The 16,452-nt window shown below is 41.3% G+C and overlaps 2 protein-coding genes across 2 annotated transcripts; both read right to left on the reverse strand.

Moving 5' to 3' along the window:
- Window positions 1-156: 156 nt before the first annotated feature.
- On the reverse strand, window positions 157-5,864 carry LOC139947457 (ATP synthase subunit O, mitochondrial-like). The gene is made up of 7 exons (XM_071945369.1): window positions 5,783-5,864; window positions 4,829-4,873; window positions 4,113-4,223; window positions 3,686-3,758; window positions 2,557-2,729; window positions 1,993-2,079; window positions 157-1,301 (listed from the first exon to the last, which is right to left on the reverse strand). The coding sequence occupies exons 1-7, from the start codon at window positions 5,807-5,809 to the stop codon at window positions 1,188-1,190; spliced, it is 630 nt and encodes a 209-aa protein (XP_071801470.1). The 5' UTR covers window positions 5,810-5,864; the 3' UTR covers window positions 157-1,187.
- A 5,175-nt stretch (window positions 5,865-11,039) lies between these two features.
- On the reverse strand, window positions 11,040-14,788 carry LOC139947353 (monocarboxylate transporter 12-like). The gene is made up of 4 exons (XM_071945251.1): window positions 14,251-14,788; window positions 13,156-13,299; window positions 11,637-12,476; window positions 11,040-11,167 (listed from the first exon to the last, which is right to left on the reverse strand). The coding sequence occupies exons 1-4, from the start codon at window positions 14,480-14,482 to the stop codon at window positions 11,040-11,042; spliced, it is 1,344 nt and encodes a 447-aa protein (XP_071801352.1). The 5' UTR covers window positions 14,483-14,788.
- Between the last annotated feature and the right edge of the window lie 1,664 nt (window positions 14,789-16,452).

Below are 16,452 nucleotides of genomic sequence, written 5' to 3' on the forward strand. Positions count from 1 at the left end.
AGTTGTGATTCGCCCCCACAAACTTGTGGTTTCAAATGTCGCAGTATCAAACACATTTGTGTCTAGTGTGTTCATTCACTCATAGACAAATCTTTATTTATTTTTTAAAGACATCAATCATTTCAGACAAATGAAAATGACACAATGTGCACTGGATAAATTCAAATCACAAAAACATTCATATTTTATTTTTGATTTATTGTAATATTAGAACAATCTGTCGAACAGTGAGTCTATTTGCAAGTCTGCATCTGAAACTGTTATGGGTATTTTGTGTCGACGAAGAAACAATACCGTGAAGATATTACAAAGCCTGGTTAAGAGTTGACACAGTTGAACTTGATACAATTTCACAGATTCTGCTTGACAAATTTCTTTGCTAAGCTGAAATGTTTGTGCTTACAAGCTTTAGGGCCCTGCTGCCAAGTAAAACTGTCTTCTCAATTGAAGGTTACACTTTAACTGTCTTATAAATTCTGAAATCCATGAAATTAAATACACACTTCAAACTCAATCATGCACCTTTTAAAGAATTTGTTTTCAAGAACTATTTCCAATTACCAGATGGGCCCCATTTCACAGAACTTGTTGTTAACAACTTCCTGCTTAGCAGAAATGAGTAGGATATCAGTCACAAATGGTATATTTGACAGTGTTTTTTAGCTGATAACCATATTCTGGTAAGCAACATTTTGTTCTGCTTAGCTTATTTTTTGTGCTTAAGCAGCTCTATAAAACTAGGCCCTGGTTGATGTTAGGCAACACTTCAATCTTCTTTGTGTCCAGGGAAAACAACCAAAATGCAGATTTTTAAAAACTGTCAAAGCCCCACCTGAAAAATCAAACATTTGTTCATTAACGGACCCTTGAGTTTTTCTGATGACACTATCTTTAAGGAGTAATCCGTTAGTTATTTTCCCAATCAAATTTATTCATACTTCTTATAAGATCCGACCCGTTGAATTCTTTAAAACTCTATTTAAAAAAACTCTCTTCTTACAATAATATCAACAAATGCAACATGGTCAGATATCCTTCAAACTCGGCCCAAACTTGATGCATGAGAACATTGGGTACTAGACTAAAACATCTTGTCCGCACAAACTAAAACCGAATCCGTATCATAACTAATGCAACAGTGCCCTCTGGTGATATCCAAACATGCCGCAGATGTCAGCGAAGCTAAATTAAATGCTCTGTTTTATCAAGTTGGTCATGTTCTTAACTTGAGTGGCTGTTGACATGTCGATGTATTTGTCGCCAATTTCTACAACCATGCCGCCAAGAATGGTGGGGTCCACCTGAAAGGAAAAAGATCAACACATAGAAATGTTTAAAGGAAGGGTAAACCTTTGGTAATTACTCAAAAAATTAAAGACCACAAAGAACATACTTGATATAAAGCAATACAGCTGTTGATAATTTAAAACATTTTGAAAAAACAACCCCCTTCAAGTGTCATTATTTGAGAGAGAGGGATACAAAAACACTTTAGTCTGAGAAACATTTCTCAGATTGCACTAACACCTTTTAAAATGAAATTTCCACATGTTCCAAAAAACAAAGTAAACCAGCGATATAAACAAAGTGAGGAGTGTGTAAATATTGAGTCAAAAGAGGGCGCTGTCAAATGATTGTGCGGAGCGCACAAGTTTCAGTGTCCAGTTTAAAGGCAGTGGACACTATTGGTAATTACTCAAAATAATTATTATCATTAAACCTTTCTTGATTACGAGTAATGGGGAGAGGTTGATAGTATAAAACACTGTGAGAAACAGCTCCCTCTGAAGTGACGTAGTTTTCGAGAAAGAAGTAATTTTCCACGAATTTGATTTCGAAACCTCAGATTTAGAATTTGAGGTCTCGAAATCAAGCATCTGAAAGCAAACAACATCGTGAGACCATGGTGCACAAGGGTGTAGGTCACAATGATCAGTGCCAAGGTCAATACATGAACGATCTATTTTGTATAGGAAAGGGAAATTTATTTACCGCCATGTTTAGTTTGATGACTTCCTTCTTGTCAAGGAATCCCTGAAGAGCAGTCATAACCTCCTTCTGTTGGCTTGTGTCCATACTCTGTGTTATGACAAACATCAAGAGAAGCAATTATAGTAAAGTATCTTACTCAAGGACACACGTGTCACGACCTGGATTTGAACCCACACTCTGATGATTTATTAACCAGAGTCCAATATCATAGAGCTGCTAAGAAGAAAAATTTGCTTAGCATGAAATTTTTGCCTTGATAACAACAGGATCACCAAACAAATATACACGTGATTTTTAGGATAAGCAAACAACAGCTGAATACCAGTAACAAGCAATATGCAACAAATGGAAATTTGATTGGTGAGCCTGTTTTTATCAAGGAAGAAATTTCATGATACGCAAATTTTTGTGCTAAGCAGCTCTATGAAATTGGGTTCAGATCTTGATTTTGTGCTCTCAACCATGCGGCCATGACACCATTACGAGTGAAGACATTAAAGAATTTGCATAATCGTGGAGTTAACTAAACAAGTGCGACTTTGCAAAGGGTCTTAATGCGCATACCTTGGCAGTGGTGACCTTACAGACGACCTCTCCTCGGTGCGCGCTCATGATCTGACCCCACGCATTAAGGACTTCCTTCAACTTTCCTAGTCTGTTGTTGTCCGCCATGGCACCGAAGAAGTTGATGGTGATTGGTGACATCTTCTGGCCTTTCATGAACTCTGTAAGAATACCTTCGAGAAAAAAACAGCAGAAAAAAAACCTCATTTTGGCATTTTCGCTCAAGAAATTTCTGGCCTTTATAAAATCTGTCAGAACACCTAAAAGAAAAAAGCAGCAGGAAAAAACCTAGAGAGCTTTAGAGAGCTTTAAAAAATGCAAAATCAAAAGGGAGACTGCTTGGAACACGGATCTTGTACAGCAATTTTTTCTTCAGTATTTTAAACAGCAGGAAACATAGAGTGGAAGGTATCTGAAATCTTTAGGAAACATTTTTATTGGCAGACTAAACCTTAAGGTTATAAACAAATTTACATTATCCTCCTAAGTCTTGCCTTCTCCATATCTTTAAAATATCTGTTTTGTGTGTCATATCACTTTTGTGTGTCATATAATAATAATAATAGCCGTATTTATGACACGCCTTTTGCCAAAGGATACAAAGCGCCAGGTATTATTACTGCAAGGAGTGGTACGAAGGTTGAGTTATAAGACCTAATCCTTAGCATCATGTAATGGTTTATAAGGTACTGTGGCGCAATACGCTGCCAATCCAGCAAGGAACACCGGGGGGGAACCCCTTCTCTTTTCGATAAGTGCACTGGGTTCTTTTACATGCATTTACACAACACATGCGACCCACGAGTTAACGTCCCATCCGAAGGACGAAGCACTGGTTAAGTGTCTCGCCTAATGACACAAGTGTCACAGCTGGGGATTCGAACCACACTCTGTTGATCAGAAACACAAGAGTTTGAATTCGGTGCTCCTAACCGCTCGGTCACGACACTTCCACAAAGTTGTGATTGTTTTACTTGAAGATGAATTGCACATGGCGTCATTGACCACCATCTTTAATGAAACGTGCATGCGTGACAGGCTATCATAGGCTGAGAGTTGTGCACTTTTCATTGTACAGATCAAATAAGGCGGTTGATGACGCTATGTACAATCCATCTATTAAACTTACTGATTTTGTCTTGTTTTCTGATGGCTGGATTGGCGACGAAATTAGACAATATAGCATTATTCTTCATAGTCTCCTGCAAGTAAAATAAATCAAAACAAAATTATACTATTTGTAATACATTCATAAACACCTGAGACAGTATCCATTCTGATTGGTCGAGAGGAGAACACATGATAGTTTTTAAAGCATAAGGAAATTGAGCCATGATGGAATGAGGAAATTGAGTCAAAAGAGGGCGCTATCACGTGATTGAACAGATTGCACGGGTTTACAGGCTCAATGCTTAACGCACTGGCCTAAGGGCTGTGGACCAGTGTAAATTTTAAACTCTCATTCAGATTTGTAGTACACGTACACATCCAATCTGAACCATGACCTAATACTAATGACCCCTTCAACTTTGACCTCTCTGGCATTGACCTCTCACCTCTACTGACTTGAGCTCCTTCTCAATGACCTCTAGCTTCTTCTCCTTCACGGCTGCAGAATACAAAGCAGTGGCATAGCGTCCACCCATCCCGAAGACCTGGATAGGAGGCTGCAGAATAAAAACAGAATAAACGTCAACATAAATTGACATCTATTAAATTGTTGAATGATCAACATTTATGTCTTGGCCGAGTGGATAAGCTCTGGTGCTTCTGCAGAGTGTGGGTTTGAATCCCGGTCGCGACACTTTTGTCCCTCAGCAAGACACTTAAACATAATTGCTTCTCTCCACCCAGGTGTAAATGGGTACCTGTGAGGGCAGAGGTGGTTCTTGTGATTGGTTCAGCTGAGTAGAGCATATAATTGTTGCACAGGCTGTATACTCGCCAGGGAGCTGAGATGGTTTAAGGAATGATTTAAAGCCCAGTGACCGGGGGTATTAATGTCAGTAGCGCTTTGAGAAGCCCTCGGGTGTAAAAAAGCGCTATATAAAAACTGTTCTAATTATTATTACTAAGGATTTGAATTGCCTCTAGGAATCGGGCTAGCTCAGTGGTATAGTGATAATATACCTACTCTAGCGATACAAAGGTTGTGGGTTGTCCATCCATTGAGAAAAGTCGTACTTGTGCTTAAATGTTTGGGATTGGAAAGGGTTGGGGAGGGCAGTTTGGGGTCGTCTTGGGAAGTGATACAAAGCTTGTTGTTATTTACCTTCACCAGCTGGTGTGTAACACCAGAGGTGCTGAACTGGCGAACCTATGTACAAGAAAAGAAAAGATCATTGATATTATTATAATATTATTATTACCGTGACCTCTAATGAAGTCACATTTTGCAGAGTGACTCACTGTATAAGAGCCAATTGTCAATGTTGCTTAGTTGGGATAACGCAAATTGTAACCCTCCTGCCCGGCAGGAGGGTTACGTTATCGCAACTAAAGATCGTTGAGAAAATTCACACTCAAAATTCATCTAACTTTTACCCCAAAACTTGTAATGTGTATTTGAAATTGAACAATTCCAGGACCAGGCGTTAGGTGTAGGGCTAGTTCTAGAACTATATATATTAATATATGAGATTCAATTCGCTGTCACCCTCGCTCATGGAGGCCATAAGAATTATGATTGATGATCATGATGATAGAATTTAGAAATAGAATAGTGGAACGAACCAATACAGAATCTGTAGCTAAGGCTAGGGCCAACTAGAATTTAGAAGTCTAGAACTACACTTACAGTTACACTACAGTTGACTACACTACAGAGAGAGTACAACTTCAGAAGCAACAATTACATAGGGCAGTGGTAAGTTTTATGATGCAAATCGTTGCAGAAGGTTTTCAAAAAATGCGAAAGATTCCGATTTAGCTACCAGACGTGCTGGGGCCAAGTTTAGGGATACGAATTGGATCGGACCGATTGGATAGAATAAACTGGTGTTGCAGCCGAAAGTTTTGAACATGTTGAAATATTAAAGAAACTACATGTAACACCAGGCTAAGTAAGTTTAGAGCCAGGAGAAAATGTCTTTATAAACAATATAAAAACACGGTTACTCGTCACTGCTCAAGTATCAGATAACCATTAACCTCTGCATCTAAATTTAGAGGTTAAGCAGTAAATATTTTAGTGACAATCTATGAAAATAAATCGAGATTTTTTTACCAAAAGTGAAAACTTGCAGGCAGCCATTTTTTCGCCGGTTGTAGAGTGCGCCCTCTTTGGTGACCTGTTTCGCAGCACTGCTAGTCAGCCGGTCTTATGATTGTATATATTATTTTATTGTTTTTAATATATATAAATACTGATTTTATGACACCAAAATAATATAAACTTAGTAAATATATATTTTTAATTCAATTAGTCTATTAATTATATTTTATTGAATACAAATTGATAAACTTAGTAATTCATTTTCGAACGAGGTACAAACGTGTGGTCTCAAACAAAAGTGGACCCAATTTTAAGTTTGAGTCAAATAACGTGAACGACCGTCACTCACTTGTATAGTGTCGACTGGCAAAGCAAGTTGCTCCGCCCATCCAATGGAGAAGGGGGGGGGGGGGTTGACAGAAGAGTTGCCTGTGTTACGCCCTGAGGTCTGCTTTCACGCCTGAGGTCTCGAATTCGCGCATCGAAAGCACACAACTTGTGCGACAAGGGTGGTTTTTCTCCATTATTCTCTGTCAACTTTGATGAATAAGGGTTCAATTTCCACAGGTGTGGTATATGTTTATGCACATGTTGGGGTACAATTAAGTGAATTACTGTTCGACAAAAGGTGTCAATTGCCATTAAGTTCTGCTGAATTTGTTACTTATATCGATTACAAATATTATTCGATAATCAAGATAGAAATATTGGCCGTAATCTAATTAATACAATTACCTTCGGTAGCGGCAAAAGAAATCCCAAATAACTTACATAATAATAGGGTCTATTGTAAGATTTCATAAAAACCCATATAGTATTTATAACAGCTTTGACGCCCTGCCTTAAAATTTGCATTTTAATTATCACTCGGTTCATCCATAGAGCTATAACTCCCTCTAGTCCATGTTCTTAGCTATCCAATGACGGTGTGACAGGAGATCATCTGCCCCCCCCCCCCCCGCCCCCCTCCCATAGGGCAAACTGAAGGTTTCGCTCGGTCCCAGCTGCCAGTAGTCTTTATATCCAGGACCGCTGGGATGGGCTAATCGCTTGCACAGTTTCTTGTTCAGGAAGTACATCACGTATGCAGTGCATAGAAATATGGCGCAGTGTTGAGTGTGATGCATGATGGGACTGCGCATTATTAAAACGATGACAGTGCATGATACGACAGCGCATGATTAGTCCCGATGCTCACGCTTGAGTGATGGTGTTGTAATTTTGGTCCGGTGACGTAGAATTGACCCCGGTCTGCCCCGGTACATCGAACACCTTTGACGGGGCTCACCCGGGTCAGCCCCCCAGTGTGGAGTGGCTCACTTGTGGGCTGGCCCCAGGTGCATGACGTCACTACGAGAGCGGCGAGTGGGCGTTCCATTAGCTCTTGTCAGGGGCTCACCCGAGTGAGCCCTGCGGGGTCGACCCAGGAAAGCTTATCGACCGCACCCATTGATCTATATTACGATCAGTAATCACTTATATTGTATTTTTCCCCAGAAGATGAGGCCACTTAGCATTAATGGGCGTGTTGAACATTCTTTCTCACACATAAGCCGCAACCAACCAAGCGTGTCAAGAGTACTCTCTACTTGTATGTTGCGTACAAGTATAATTATGTGCCAGCTTGTACATGCCAGCTCCATATGTTCCGTCTTCCGTCTTTGTTCACAGCACAACTGAGTGGTAAAACACACCACTTGATGCCAGTGGTATGGCCTCATCTTCCCTGGAAGACGAAACAAATACGCTTAGAATGTTGTTACCCGTCGCCTCGCTCCCTCCCGTCGTCTTGAGAAAGCTCGCTAATTTCTCGTTAGGGGACCCACTCCGCCGGCGGACAGTAGAAATCCCTGGGACACCGGCCCAATGTCGGCACACGTTGGAAATTCCTATCGTATGTTTAAAATGTGTTTTGAAGCCGACGTTCAACGACGTTGGCTCAACCATAGAGGAATAACTTGGAAACTCCATGGCTCAACGCATGCATGTTAGCTGGGCACCTCCCATCAGAGGCTGGCTGGGCGGCGTCTTCGCAGCCAGACTCGAGCGAGAAGAGCCACCAAGGTGAGAAGTTGCACCCCTCCCATCAGAATGAAGCTAATGGTATAACTACCATAAAGGTCGTTGATTGGCCCTGAAATGAAATAAGATATGAGGGGTCAGAATAGGTAGATATCCTGTGCATAGTCTCGTAAAAACACGTACATTCTTATAAGTGAAACAGAAATGTGAGATAATACTCAATAGCTGTGTGCAATTAACAACTTTTTTACCCAGTGTTTGATTGACTAGACTTGATTCAAGTTCCGTTTTCGTGTGAGAGGTCCGTAAGCATATCGCGCCAACTAACAACCAAGCCCGAAGCATGCAGTGCGCCCTCTCCGTCAAAATGTGGTCCCGAGAATGCGTGCGGAACAGGTTGGGGAATGCGCATGACAATACAATAGTTTTCTGGCGGTGGCACGAGATTGGTTGAATTGGTAATTCAACCAATCGAGGGCGTGCTTTGTTAACGTTCTCGTTTTCGTTCTCATTATCGAGGTCAGTGTGACCGTAGACTTGACTCGAATCTCCCAATCCCGTGCCATCGCCAGAAAACCAAGGTTTTGTGATGCTCTGCATTCCCCAACCTGTACCATTCTCGGGACCACATTTTGACGGCGAGTGTGCACTGCTATACGGCTTGTTTGCTAGTAGCGTAGAGGGCGCGATACTCTTAGGGCCGGACCTCTCACACGAGAACGTGACTTGAATCAAGTCTAGTGTGACTGGACTTTAGGACTATCTTTGTTACACCACCACAACCAAGATTCAACTATCGCGACAAACCATTAACGACTTGTTTACAAGTCTAGAATGAGAGGTCTGACTCCGTCAATACTCGGGAAGCTCTGTACAACAGTCGAGCATGATTATATCTCTAATAGTCAACATTCTACCACAATGGTGTTTTTCTGGATTGTGACATGAATTTCTACCAACTGATATTTTTGTATTGAATCTAGCCTTGCTCAAGGCAGTCGAATTATTCACTCCGAGAAAAGGACCGCCGCTGTATAAAAAACTCACCAGTCTACACTGTGCGTGAAATGTGTGTAACCACATCGTACGACACGATGCCCCCGTACACTATCCGTATGCGTCGGCCGTCCGCATGCGGTAAGTGGTACGAGTGCGAATGACTTGTGTGCACAGTAGTCGTACGATGTGACAGTGTGTACACGGCTGGGTCGTGCGGTGTGATAATACAGGCACCACGCACAGTATACGAGTTGGTTTATAGCGGCGTCTTTCCGGAGTGTTTGAGCAAGGCTATTACTGAATCTGACATAATACGCTAAGGGTGTACAATAAATGACTATCCCGTTGTTTTACTCCTTAAATGTGTCCGTATTCAACATTGCTTAAGTTGATGAGTCTTGTTTGTTGTCGTCGTATGTTCAATTAAATGGGTCTTTGAATTGTACCACACTCTTGTCAAATAATATAGCCAACGTGTGTTTAAGGCCTATTTCCCGTGTCCATCTTCTGTGCGTTACCCGCCAGCACTTGACTTTTAAGCGCGTCCTAAAACAATGACAGATATACATGAATTCGTTCATCAAATTATACATCTCATGGGCTCCATGTTATGCGTCATCCCAAAATGGAAGCCTCGTATTTGCCCAGATGCCTTTATGAACCCTACGTAATGCCCAGTTTGGGATAACCCAAACGTCATCTAGGTTGTTTTCCCTACCATATCCCATGGGTTAACTATCTGGGCATACCCACATGGAACCCATAATGATTGTTTGGTGGAGAATCAAATAGGGCCCATATTGGATTAACTGCTTGTCTGTATTCATGTACCACTTGTAAATGAATGTCAGCCATATCAATTCAACTCAATTATTATAATATGAAGTTTATTTCATACTCGTTTTGGAAAATATTTCAATTATGAGAATTAAAGACAGTGGACACCATTGGTAGTTGTCAAAGACCAGTCTTCTCACTTGGTGTATCTCAACATATACATTAAATAACAAACCTGTGAAAATTTGAGCTCAATTGGTCGTCGAAGTTGCGAGATAATAAAGAAAGAAAAGACAACCTTGTCACACGAAGTTGTGTGCTTTCAGATGCAAGTTGATTTCGAGACCTCATCTGAATTTTAGAGAGATTCTCGAAATCAAATTCGTGGAAAATTACTTCTTTCTCGAAAACTACGTTACTTCAGAGGGAGCCGTTTCTCACAGTGTTTTATACTACCAACCTCTCCCCATTACTCGTAATCAAGAAAGGTTTGATGATAATAATTATTTTGAGTAATTACCAATAGTGTCCACTGCCATTAATCAGTACTTAGAAAGGTAAAGAAACCAAAAGCGCATATTATAGGCTTTAGAATTGTACAAAAATGAAATTGTTTTTAAGCAAATAATCCATAAATAATTAGGAAATAACTATGTACAAGAGATGAGCGAGAGCTATCGTTCAAGAACTCATCTGTCAAACACATTTAACTACAAGAGCTATAAAACGTTAAACAAAACGAAATGAAACAGACAATGCCACCACGGTGGTACAGAGACAGTGGACACCGAGATGGGCACGGTGACATTTTCGGACATCCCCTCAGAGGCTGGCTGGACGGCGTCTTCGCAGCCAGACTAGAGAGAGTACAGCAACCACAGTAAGACAGTGGACACCTCCCATCAGAGTCTGGCTGGACGGCGTCTTCGCAGCCAGACTAGAGGGAGTAGAGCCACCATAATGAGACAGTGGACACCTCCCATCAGAGTCTGGCTGGACGGCGTCTTCGCAGCCAGACTAGAGAGAGTACAGCAACCACAGTGAGACAGTGGACACCTCCCATCAGAGTCTGGCTGGACGGCGTCTTCGCAGGCAGACTAGAGCGAGTAGATCCACCACAGTGAGACAGTGGACGCCTCCCATCAGAGTCTGGATGGACGGCGTCTTCGCAGCCAGACTAGAGCGAGTAGATCCACCACAGTGAGACAGTGGACATCTCCCATCAGAGTCTGGATGGACGGCGTCTTCGCAGCCCGACTAGAGCGAGTAGAGCCACCACAGTGAGACAGTGGACACCTCCCATCAGAATCTGGATGGACGGCGTCTTCGCAGCCAGACTAGAGCGAGTAGATCCACCACAGTGAGACAGTGGACACCTCCCATCAGAGGCTGACTGGACGGCGTCTTTGCAGCCAGACTTGAACGAGTAAAGCCACCACAGTGAGACAGTGGACACCTCCCATCCTGAGCATCAGAAGCTGGCTGGACGGCGTCTTCGCAGCCAGACTAGAGCAATAAGAGCCACCACAGTGAGAAGTTGCACGCCTCCCATCATAATGAAGGTTATGGTATAACTACCCAAAAGGTCGTAGATTAGCCCTGAAATGAAATAAGATATGAGGGGTCAGAAGAGATAGTTATCCTTGGTGAATAGTCTCGTAAAAAGACGTACATTCTTATAAGTGAAAAAGAAATAAAAGAAATGTAAAGACAAATACTTTATAGCTGTTTGCGTTATATAGTGTTGAACAACTTTTTTTTACCAAAATGACGCCCTCATCAGTGTTTGAATAGACTTAATTCAAGTCCCGTTCTCGTGTGAGAGGTCCCTGAGCATATCGCGCCAACTAGCAGACAAGCCGCATATAGCAGCGCGCCCTCGCCGTCAAAATGTGGTCCCGAGAATGCGTGCGTAACAGGTTGGGGGAATGCAGAGCTTTACACAACAATAGTTTTCTCGACTTGAGTCAAGTCTAGTGTTTGACTGACTCCGAACACCAATTATCACTTGACATGTCCCCATTGAACATAATGTAAGCAGTTAGTTTTATCGGACTCTAACACTTACCTGGTAAATACAATGTGAAGAGCCCGGTCACTCCAGTGAACAATCCATTCCAACCCATAAAGAATCCCATTTGATCAGCACCAAATGACTCTATGATTACGAGGTCAAATTGTATGTGTACCATCACTTTGAAATATCCGTAGATGAAAGCTGCCACAAGAATTGGCCAAAAAGACATCAGCCAGGGGTCTATGAGATAATACAAAGATGACAAAAATAGTCCAAGTCCTAACCACGCAGAGTTGCTTAGACTTAGTACTCGAAAGTTTTTGACCAATGGCCCAACTGTTAAACTGCTAATTATTCTACCAATTCCATAACTGACGACACAGTTGGAAGCGTCTCCAAGTGAAAACCCCTTGGATACGGTTGTGTATACTACAAAATATATGATCCAAGCTACGTTCATCATCATCCAAATGTTGCACATGAAGATTATTAGCCAAAATGATGGTAAGGAGAATAAACCAAGCTTGAAAGTCTGGCTGATGAATGAGTGAGCACTGATAAAACAAGAGCAACAACGGCTGTTTGATGTTGCTTCTCCATCACCGGTGTCGTCATTTAAAGCAATTCTTTGATATTCTTCGTTACTTCTTTTTACAGCGGGTTCTTTCATTAAAGCTCCACAGACAGCAAGATGGGAAAATATCGCCCCAAGTAGCAGCATGGTTCCCCTCCAGCCGTAAACATCCAAGAAGAATTGCGTTAAGGGTACACATGTGACGAAGGCAAGGGAACCGCCAAGTATTCCCACGCCGAAAGCTGTTGTGCTTGCTTCCTTAAAGCAGCGTCCAACCAATTCTTTACTAACAATAAGTGAAAAACCAACCGCAGGCCCTGTTTGGAGTGGAAAATATCAATAGTTATAGTGTTGTCAAAAGAAACTCAGGTTTACATCCTGCCCAGCTTACATGTATCGTCGGCCCAACGTACACATTTTTGGTTAGGCAACCGTTGGCAAGAGACGTTGCTATGATGATGATTTTTCCATCGGGCCAACGTCGAGGACGTTGATCCAACGTTGACCCGACCCCACTCTGACGTCGGACTTCAAAACACTCCGTTCGCCATTTTATTTCTTCTTAATTTTTTTTTTTTAAAGCAGTGTACACTATTCGTGAATTAAAAGTATTTATTAGTATTAAACCTTACTTGGTGACGAGTAATTGGGAGAGGTTGGTGGTAAAAAACATTGTGAGAAACGGCTCCCTCTGAATTGGAGTAGTTTTCGAGAAAGAAGTAATTTTCCACGAATTTGATTTCGAGACCTCAGATTTAGAATTTGAGGTCTCGAAATCAATCATCTGAACACACACAACTTTGTGTGACAATTGTGTTTTTTCTTTCATTATTCTATTCTTACTTCGACGACCGATTGAGCTCAAATTTTCACAGGTTTGTTATTATATGCATATGTTGAGATATACCAAGTGAGAAGACTGGTCTTTGACAATTACCAATAGTGTCCACTGTCTTTAAAGTCATAACGCAGTTTTTGCTTCCATGTCTTACTTACCGGCAGCTAGAGTTAGAAGAACCGTTATCTGAGACAAACTGGTGGCAAAAGCCGAAGCTATCATCGAACCACCGACGAGTAACCCACTCACCATGACCACAACTCGCACTCCTAGTTTCTCTCGTAGTGGAGAGGCAAATAAAGCTGTGCAATTAAAGACAAGAATAATAAAATGTGTAGCTTGGTCATTGCACTGTTTATTTTTTCAATGTCTCTTTTATTTTTTAGTTCAAACTGTTGCCGGTTGTTTCCTTCATTCGTTTGCCTTTCTTCGGACATTTTCATGTGCTGCAGTGTATCAACCTTTTCCTTTTGCCTATCATATTATTGTATCAATATTTATCGCTATCTATATGAGGACTTTCCTTTGTTCCCCTATAGTGCTATTCACACGCCAGCAATTTAACTGGGGTCCCTTGCTTAATTTTAGCATGGTTGTAAAACGTAGCAATGTGTGACAAGATTTTGCAAGAGAATTTGGAGAGTAGAAAAAAAGTTATCCTTTCACACACATTTTGTAAAATGTTACAACCGCATGCTTCAACTTAGCAAACGACCCTTTCTAAATTGTTCTCGTCACACTGTTTTGATTTTTTATTCTTTTCATCAGTTTCAGTTTTTCTCTGCTGTTCAACCCAAAAGTGTAATCGGGCAAATAGTCATGGTTTTGGCATGAGTCACCAAGGGCCTATTTATACGTATACCGAATAATAAAGATTCTTCAAATCTGGTTATATCATTTTGACATATTCACAAACAACCCTGACCACGGTGAAAGATCGTCTGCGAAGAATAGTCACAGTTTGCGGCCTTCTCACGGAACGCTATGTGACTTCGTACACAATGGGTGCGTTCGATAGCTTCCCCGGGTCGACCCCGGTGTGCTCATCCGGGTGGTGTATCTTTTTTTCAGGACGAACGTGTACAGATAATAACCCACGTTCTTCCTGGAAAAAAAATTACGCATCCTGGTGAGCCCCTGCCATGAGCTAACGATCACTTACCCTTTCGTGGTGACGTCAGTGCACCTGGGGCAAGCACCAAGTGACCCGATCCACACCTCTATTTTTAGTGTTTACAATCAAATTATTTTACCTGAAATCTGCATACTGGCGTCTATAATAGCAATCATCCAGCCAACTAACCAAGTCGAAGCGTCGAATTGTTCTTGTAGAGTTGGTAACATCACAGCAAGACCCTTAATCAATCCTATCCACGCTATCCATGATGAAAATAAACCCAGAACAGCACACCATCCAAGAAGACCGCCATCTTTGAAGGTTTTAACAAACCAACTTGATACACTTTGGAAAAAACTGTACTCCATTGTCGTTCTCTTTTCTTGTTGTAGTTTGGTTGTCACTGTGGTGCTTTTCCAATAGGAATTTATTCGGAGGTCCGTTTCATCAGCAGGTTCCGTATGGCGATTGTCGCATGTGCTGGACGTAGATGCACGGTCTTATTATACAGCTCTATGACTTTGATCAAGGTCCTTTTGTAGACTTGATTTCAAGTCTGAGATTAGCAAAACAATGCTAGCAATGTGCTAAAGGCTAGACCATATATAGCCTTTAAGTACTTCAAATCCAGACTTATGCCGTTGACCTAGGGATCATCTCATCCACAAAGCACATTGTTAAAATTTAGGTAGCTCGGTGCATGCATGACATACTGTACGTGTTTAGAAAACCACCCAATGCGTGATTTAACAGTGAGTATAGATTTGTAAAAGGTCTGAAGGCATATGATAGCTAACTGAGACTTCATGGGGTATTCATCGACACACTACAGTGACCTTGTACACGCAATGTTCAGTGATTGTACAGTATTGCCATCCAACTAGATGAGATCAAAACAAGGTACACAATTCCCGACAACAAAAAGAAAAACCATGTGACCTTATTGTTAAAGGAACACGTTGCCTTGGATCGGACGAGTTGGTCAAAACAAAAGCGTTTGTAACCGTTTTTTATAAAATGCATATGGTTGGAAAGATGTTTTAAAAGTAGAATACAATGATCCACACAAGTTTGCCTCGAAATTGCGTGGTTTTCCTTCTACTGTGCGAACTAACATGGTCGGCCATTTATGGGAGTCAAAATTTTGACCCCCATAAATGGCCGACGTGTTAGTCGACAAGGTAAAAGGAAAACCACGCAATTTCGAGGCATGTTTGTGTGGATCATTGTATTCTACTTTTACAACATCTTTCTACCCATATGCATTTTATAAAAAACGGTTACAAACGCTTTTCAAAGACCAACTCGACCGATCCAAGGCAACGTGTTCCTTTAAATAATTGTTATGAACTCTGTATAATTGGTTTTATATTTTGAATAAGGGAATAAGAGAAGAGACGAGGTCAAAATCATTGCAGCATTTGTGCGCATGTACAAGTAAATACACAAATAAAAACAGAACATCTGTTTAGCTTGTGTTTGTCTTCCAAACCAATAAAGGCACTGGACGCTATTGGTAACTGTCAAAGACCAGTCTTCTCACTTGGTGTTTCTCAACATATGCATAAAAAAGATACCTCATTTTAGCTAATTTGGTCGTCGAAGTTGTGAGATAACAATGAAAGAATAAAACACACTTGTCACTCAAAGTTGTGTGCTGTCAGATGCTTAATTTCGAGACCTCAAATTCTAAATCTGAGGTCTCGACATGAAATTCGCGGAAAAATACTTCTTTCTCGAAAACTACGTCACTTCAGAGGGAGCCGTTTCACACAATGTTTCATACTATCAACCTCTCCCCATTACTCGTTACCAAGTAAGGTTTTATGCTAATAGTTATTTTGAGTAATTACGTACCAAAAAATTGTTTTAAAAGGAGTACAGCGCCCCAGTTACTGGGTCTAGTTGTGAGTATTTAATATTAAAATGACTATAATGAGAGTTGGGTATGTTGACAACCGACTCTCTCCGCGATTCTCGCAACACTGGCGGTATTCTTGCGAGACTGCTGGACCCCACGAGACTACAGCTCTCGCACTTTAAAGTCCATGGCCCTTTTCGAAACCACAGCTTCACCTTTGGATTCGGCCTCCGTTCTCTCGTCCTGAATCCCTGAGCATGTACCAAAAGCACGCGCAGTTTGTTGAATAGGAGACTTTGGAACGCTAGGTGGCAGGGACCAGGTAAATGTCCTTTACGTAGTTTTGAGCACGCGCACATTAAAGGAACACGTTGCCTTGAGTCGGACGAGTTGGTCTATAAAAAGCGTTTGTAACCGTTTGTTATAAAATGCATATGGTTAGAAAGATGTTGTAAAGTAGAATACAGTGATCCACAC

This window comes from Asterias amurensis, chromosome 14, assembly GCF_032118995.1.
Source record: "Asterias amurensis chromosome 14, ASM3211899v1".
Classification (NCBI taxonomy): domain Eukaryota; kingdom Metazoa; phylum Echinodermata; class Asteroidea; order Forcipulatida; family Asteriidae; genus Asterias; species Asterias amurensis.

Excerpts from the sequence above, each read along its gene's own strand:
- LOC139947457 (XM_071945369.1), bottom strand. The coding sequence starts at position 5,809 with ATGGCTGCCTGCAAGTTTTCACTTTTG. Across the intron at positions 4,874-5,782 it reads CCTGCAAGTTTTCACTTTTG|GTTCGCCAGTTCAGCACCTC; the intron begins GTAAAAAAATCT and ends TCTTGTACATAG. Across the intron at positions 2,080-2,556 it reads GTAAGGTCACCACTGCCAAG|AGTATGGACACAAGCCAACA; the intron begins GTATGCGCATTA and ends GTCATAACACAG.
- LOC139947353 (XM_071945251.1), bottom strand. The coding sequence starts at position 14,482 with ATGGAGTACAGTTTTTTCCAAAGTGTATCAAGTTGGTTTGTTAAAACC. Across the intron at positions 13,300-14,250 it reads CGCCAGTATGCAGATTTCAG|CTTTATTTGCCTCTCCACTA; the intron begins GTAAAATAATTT and ends TTAATTGCACAG. Across the intron at positions 11,168-11,636 it reads CTTCACATTGTATTTACCAG|GGCTAATCTACGACCTTTTG; the intron begins GTAAGTGTTAGA and ends ATTTCATTTCAG.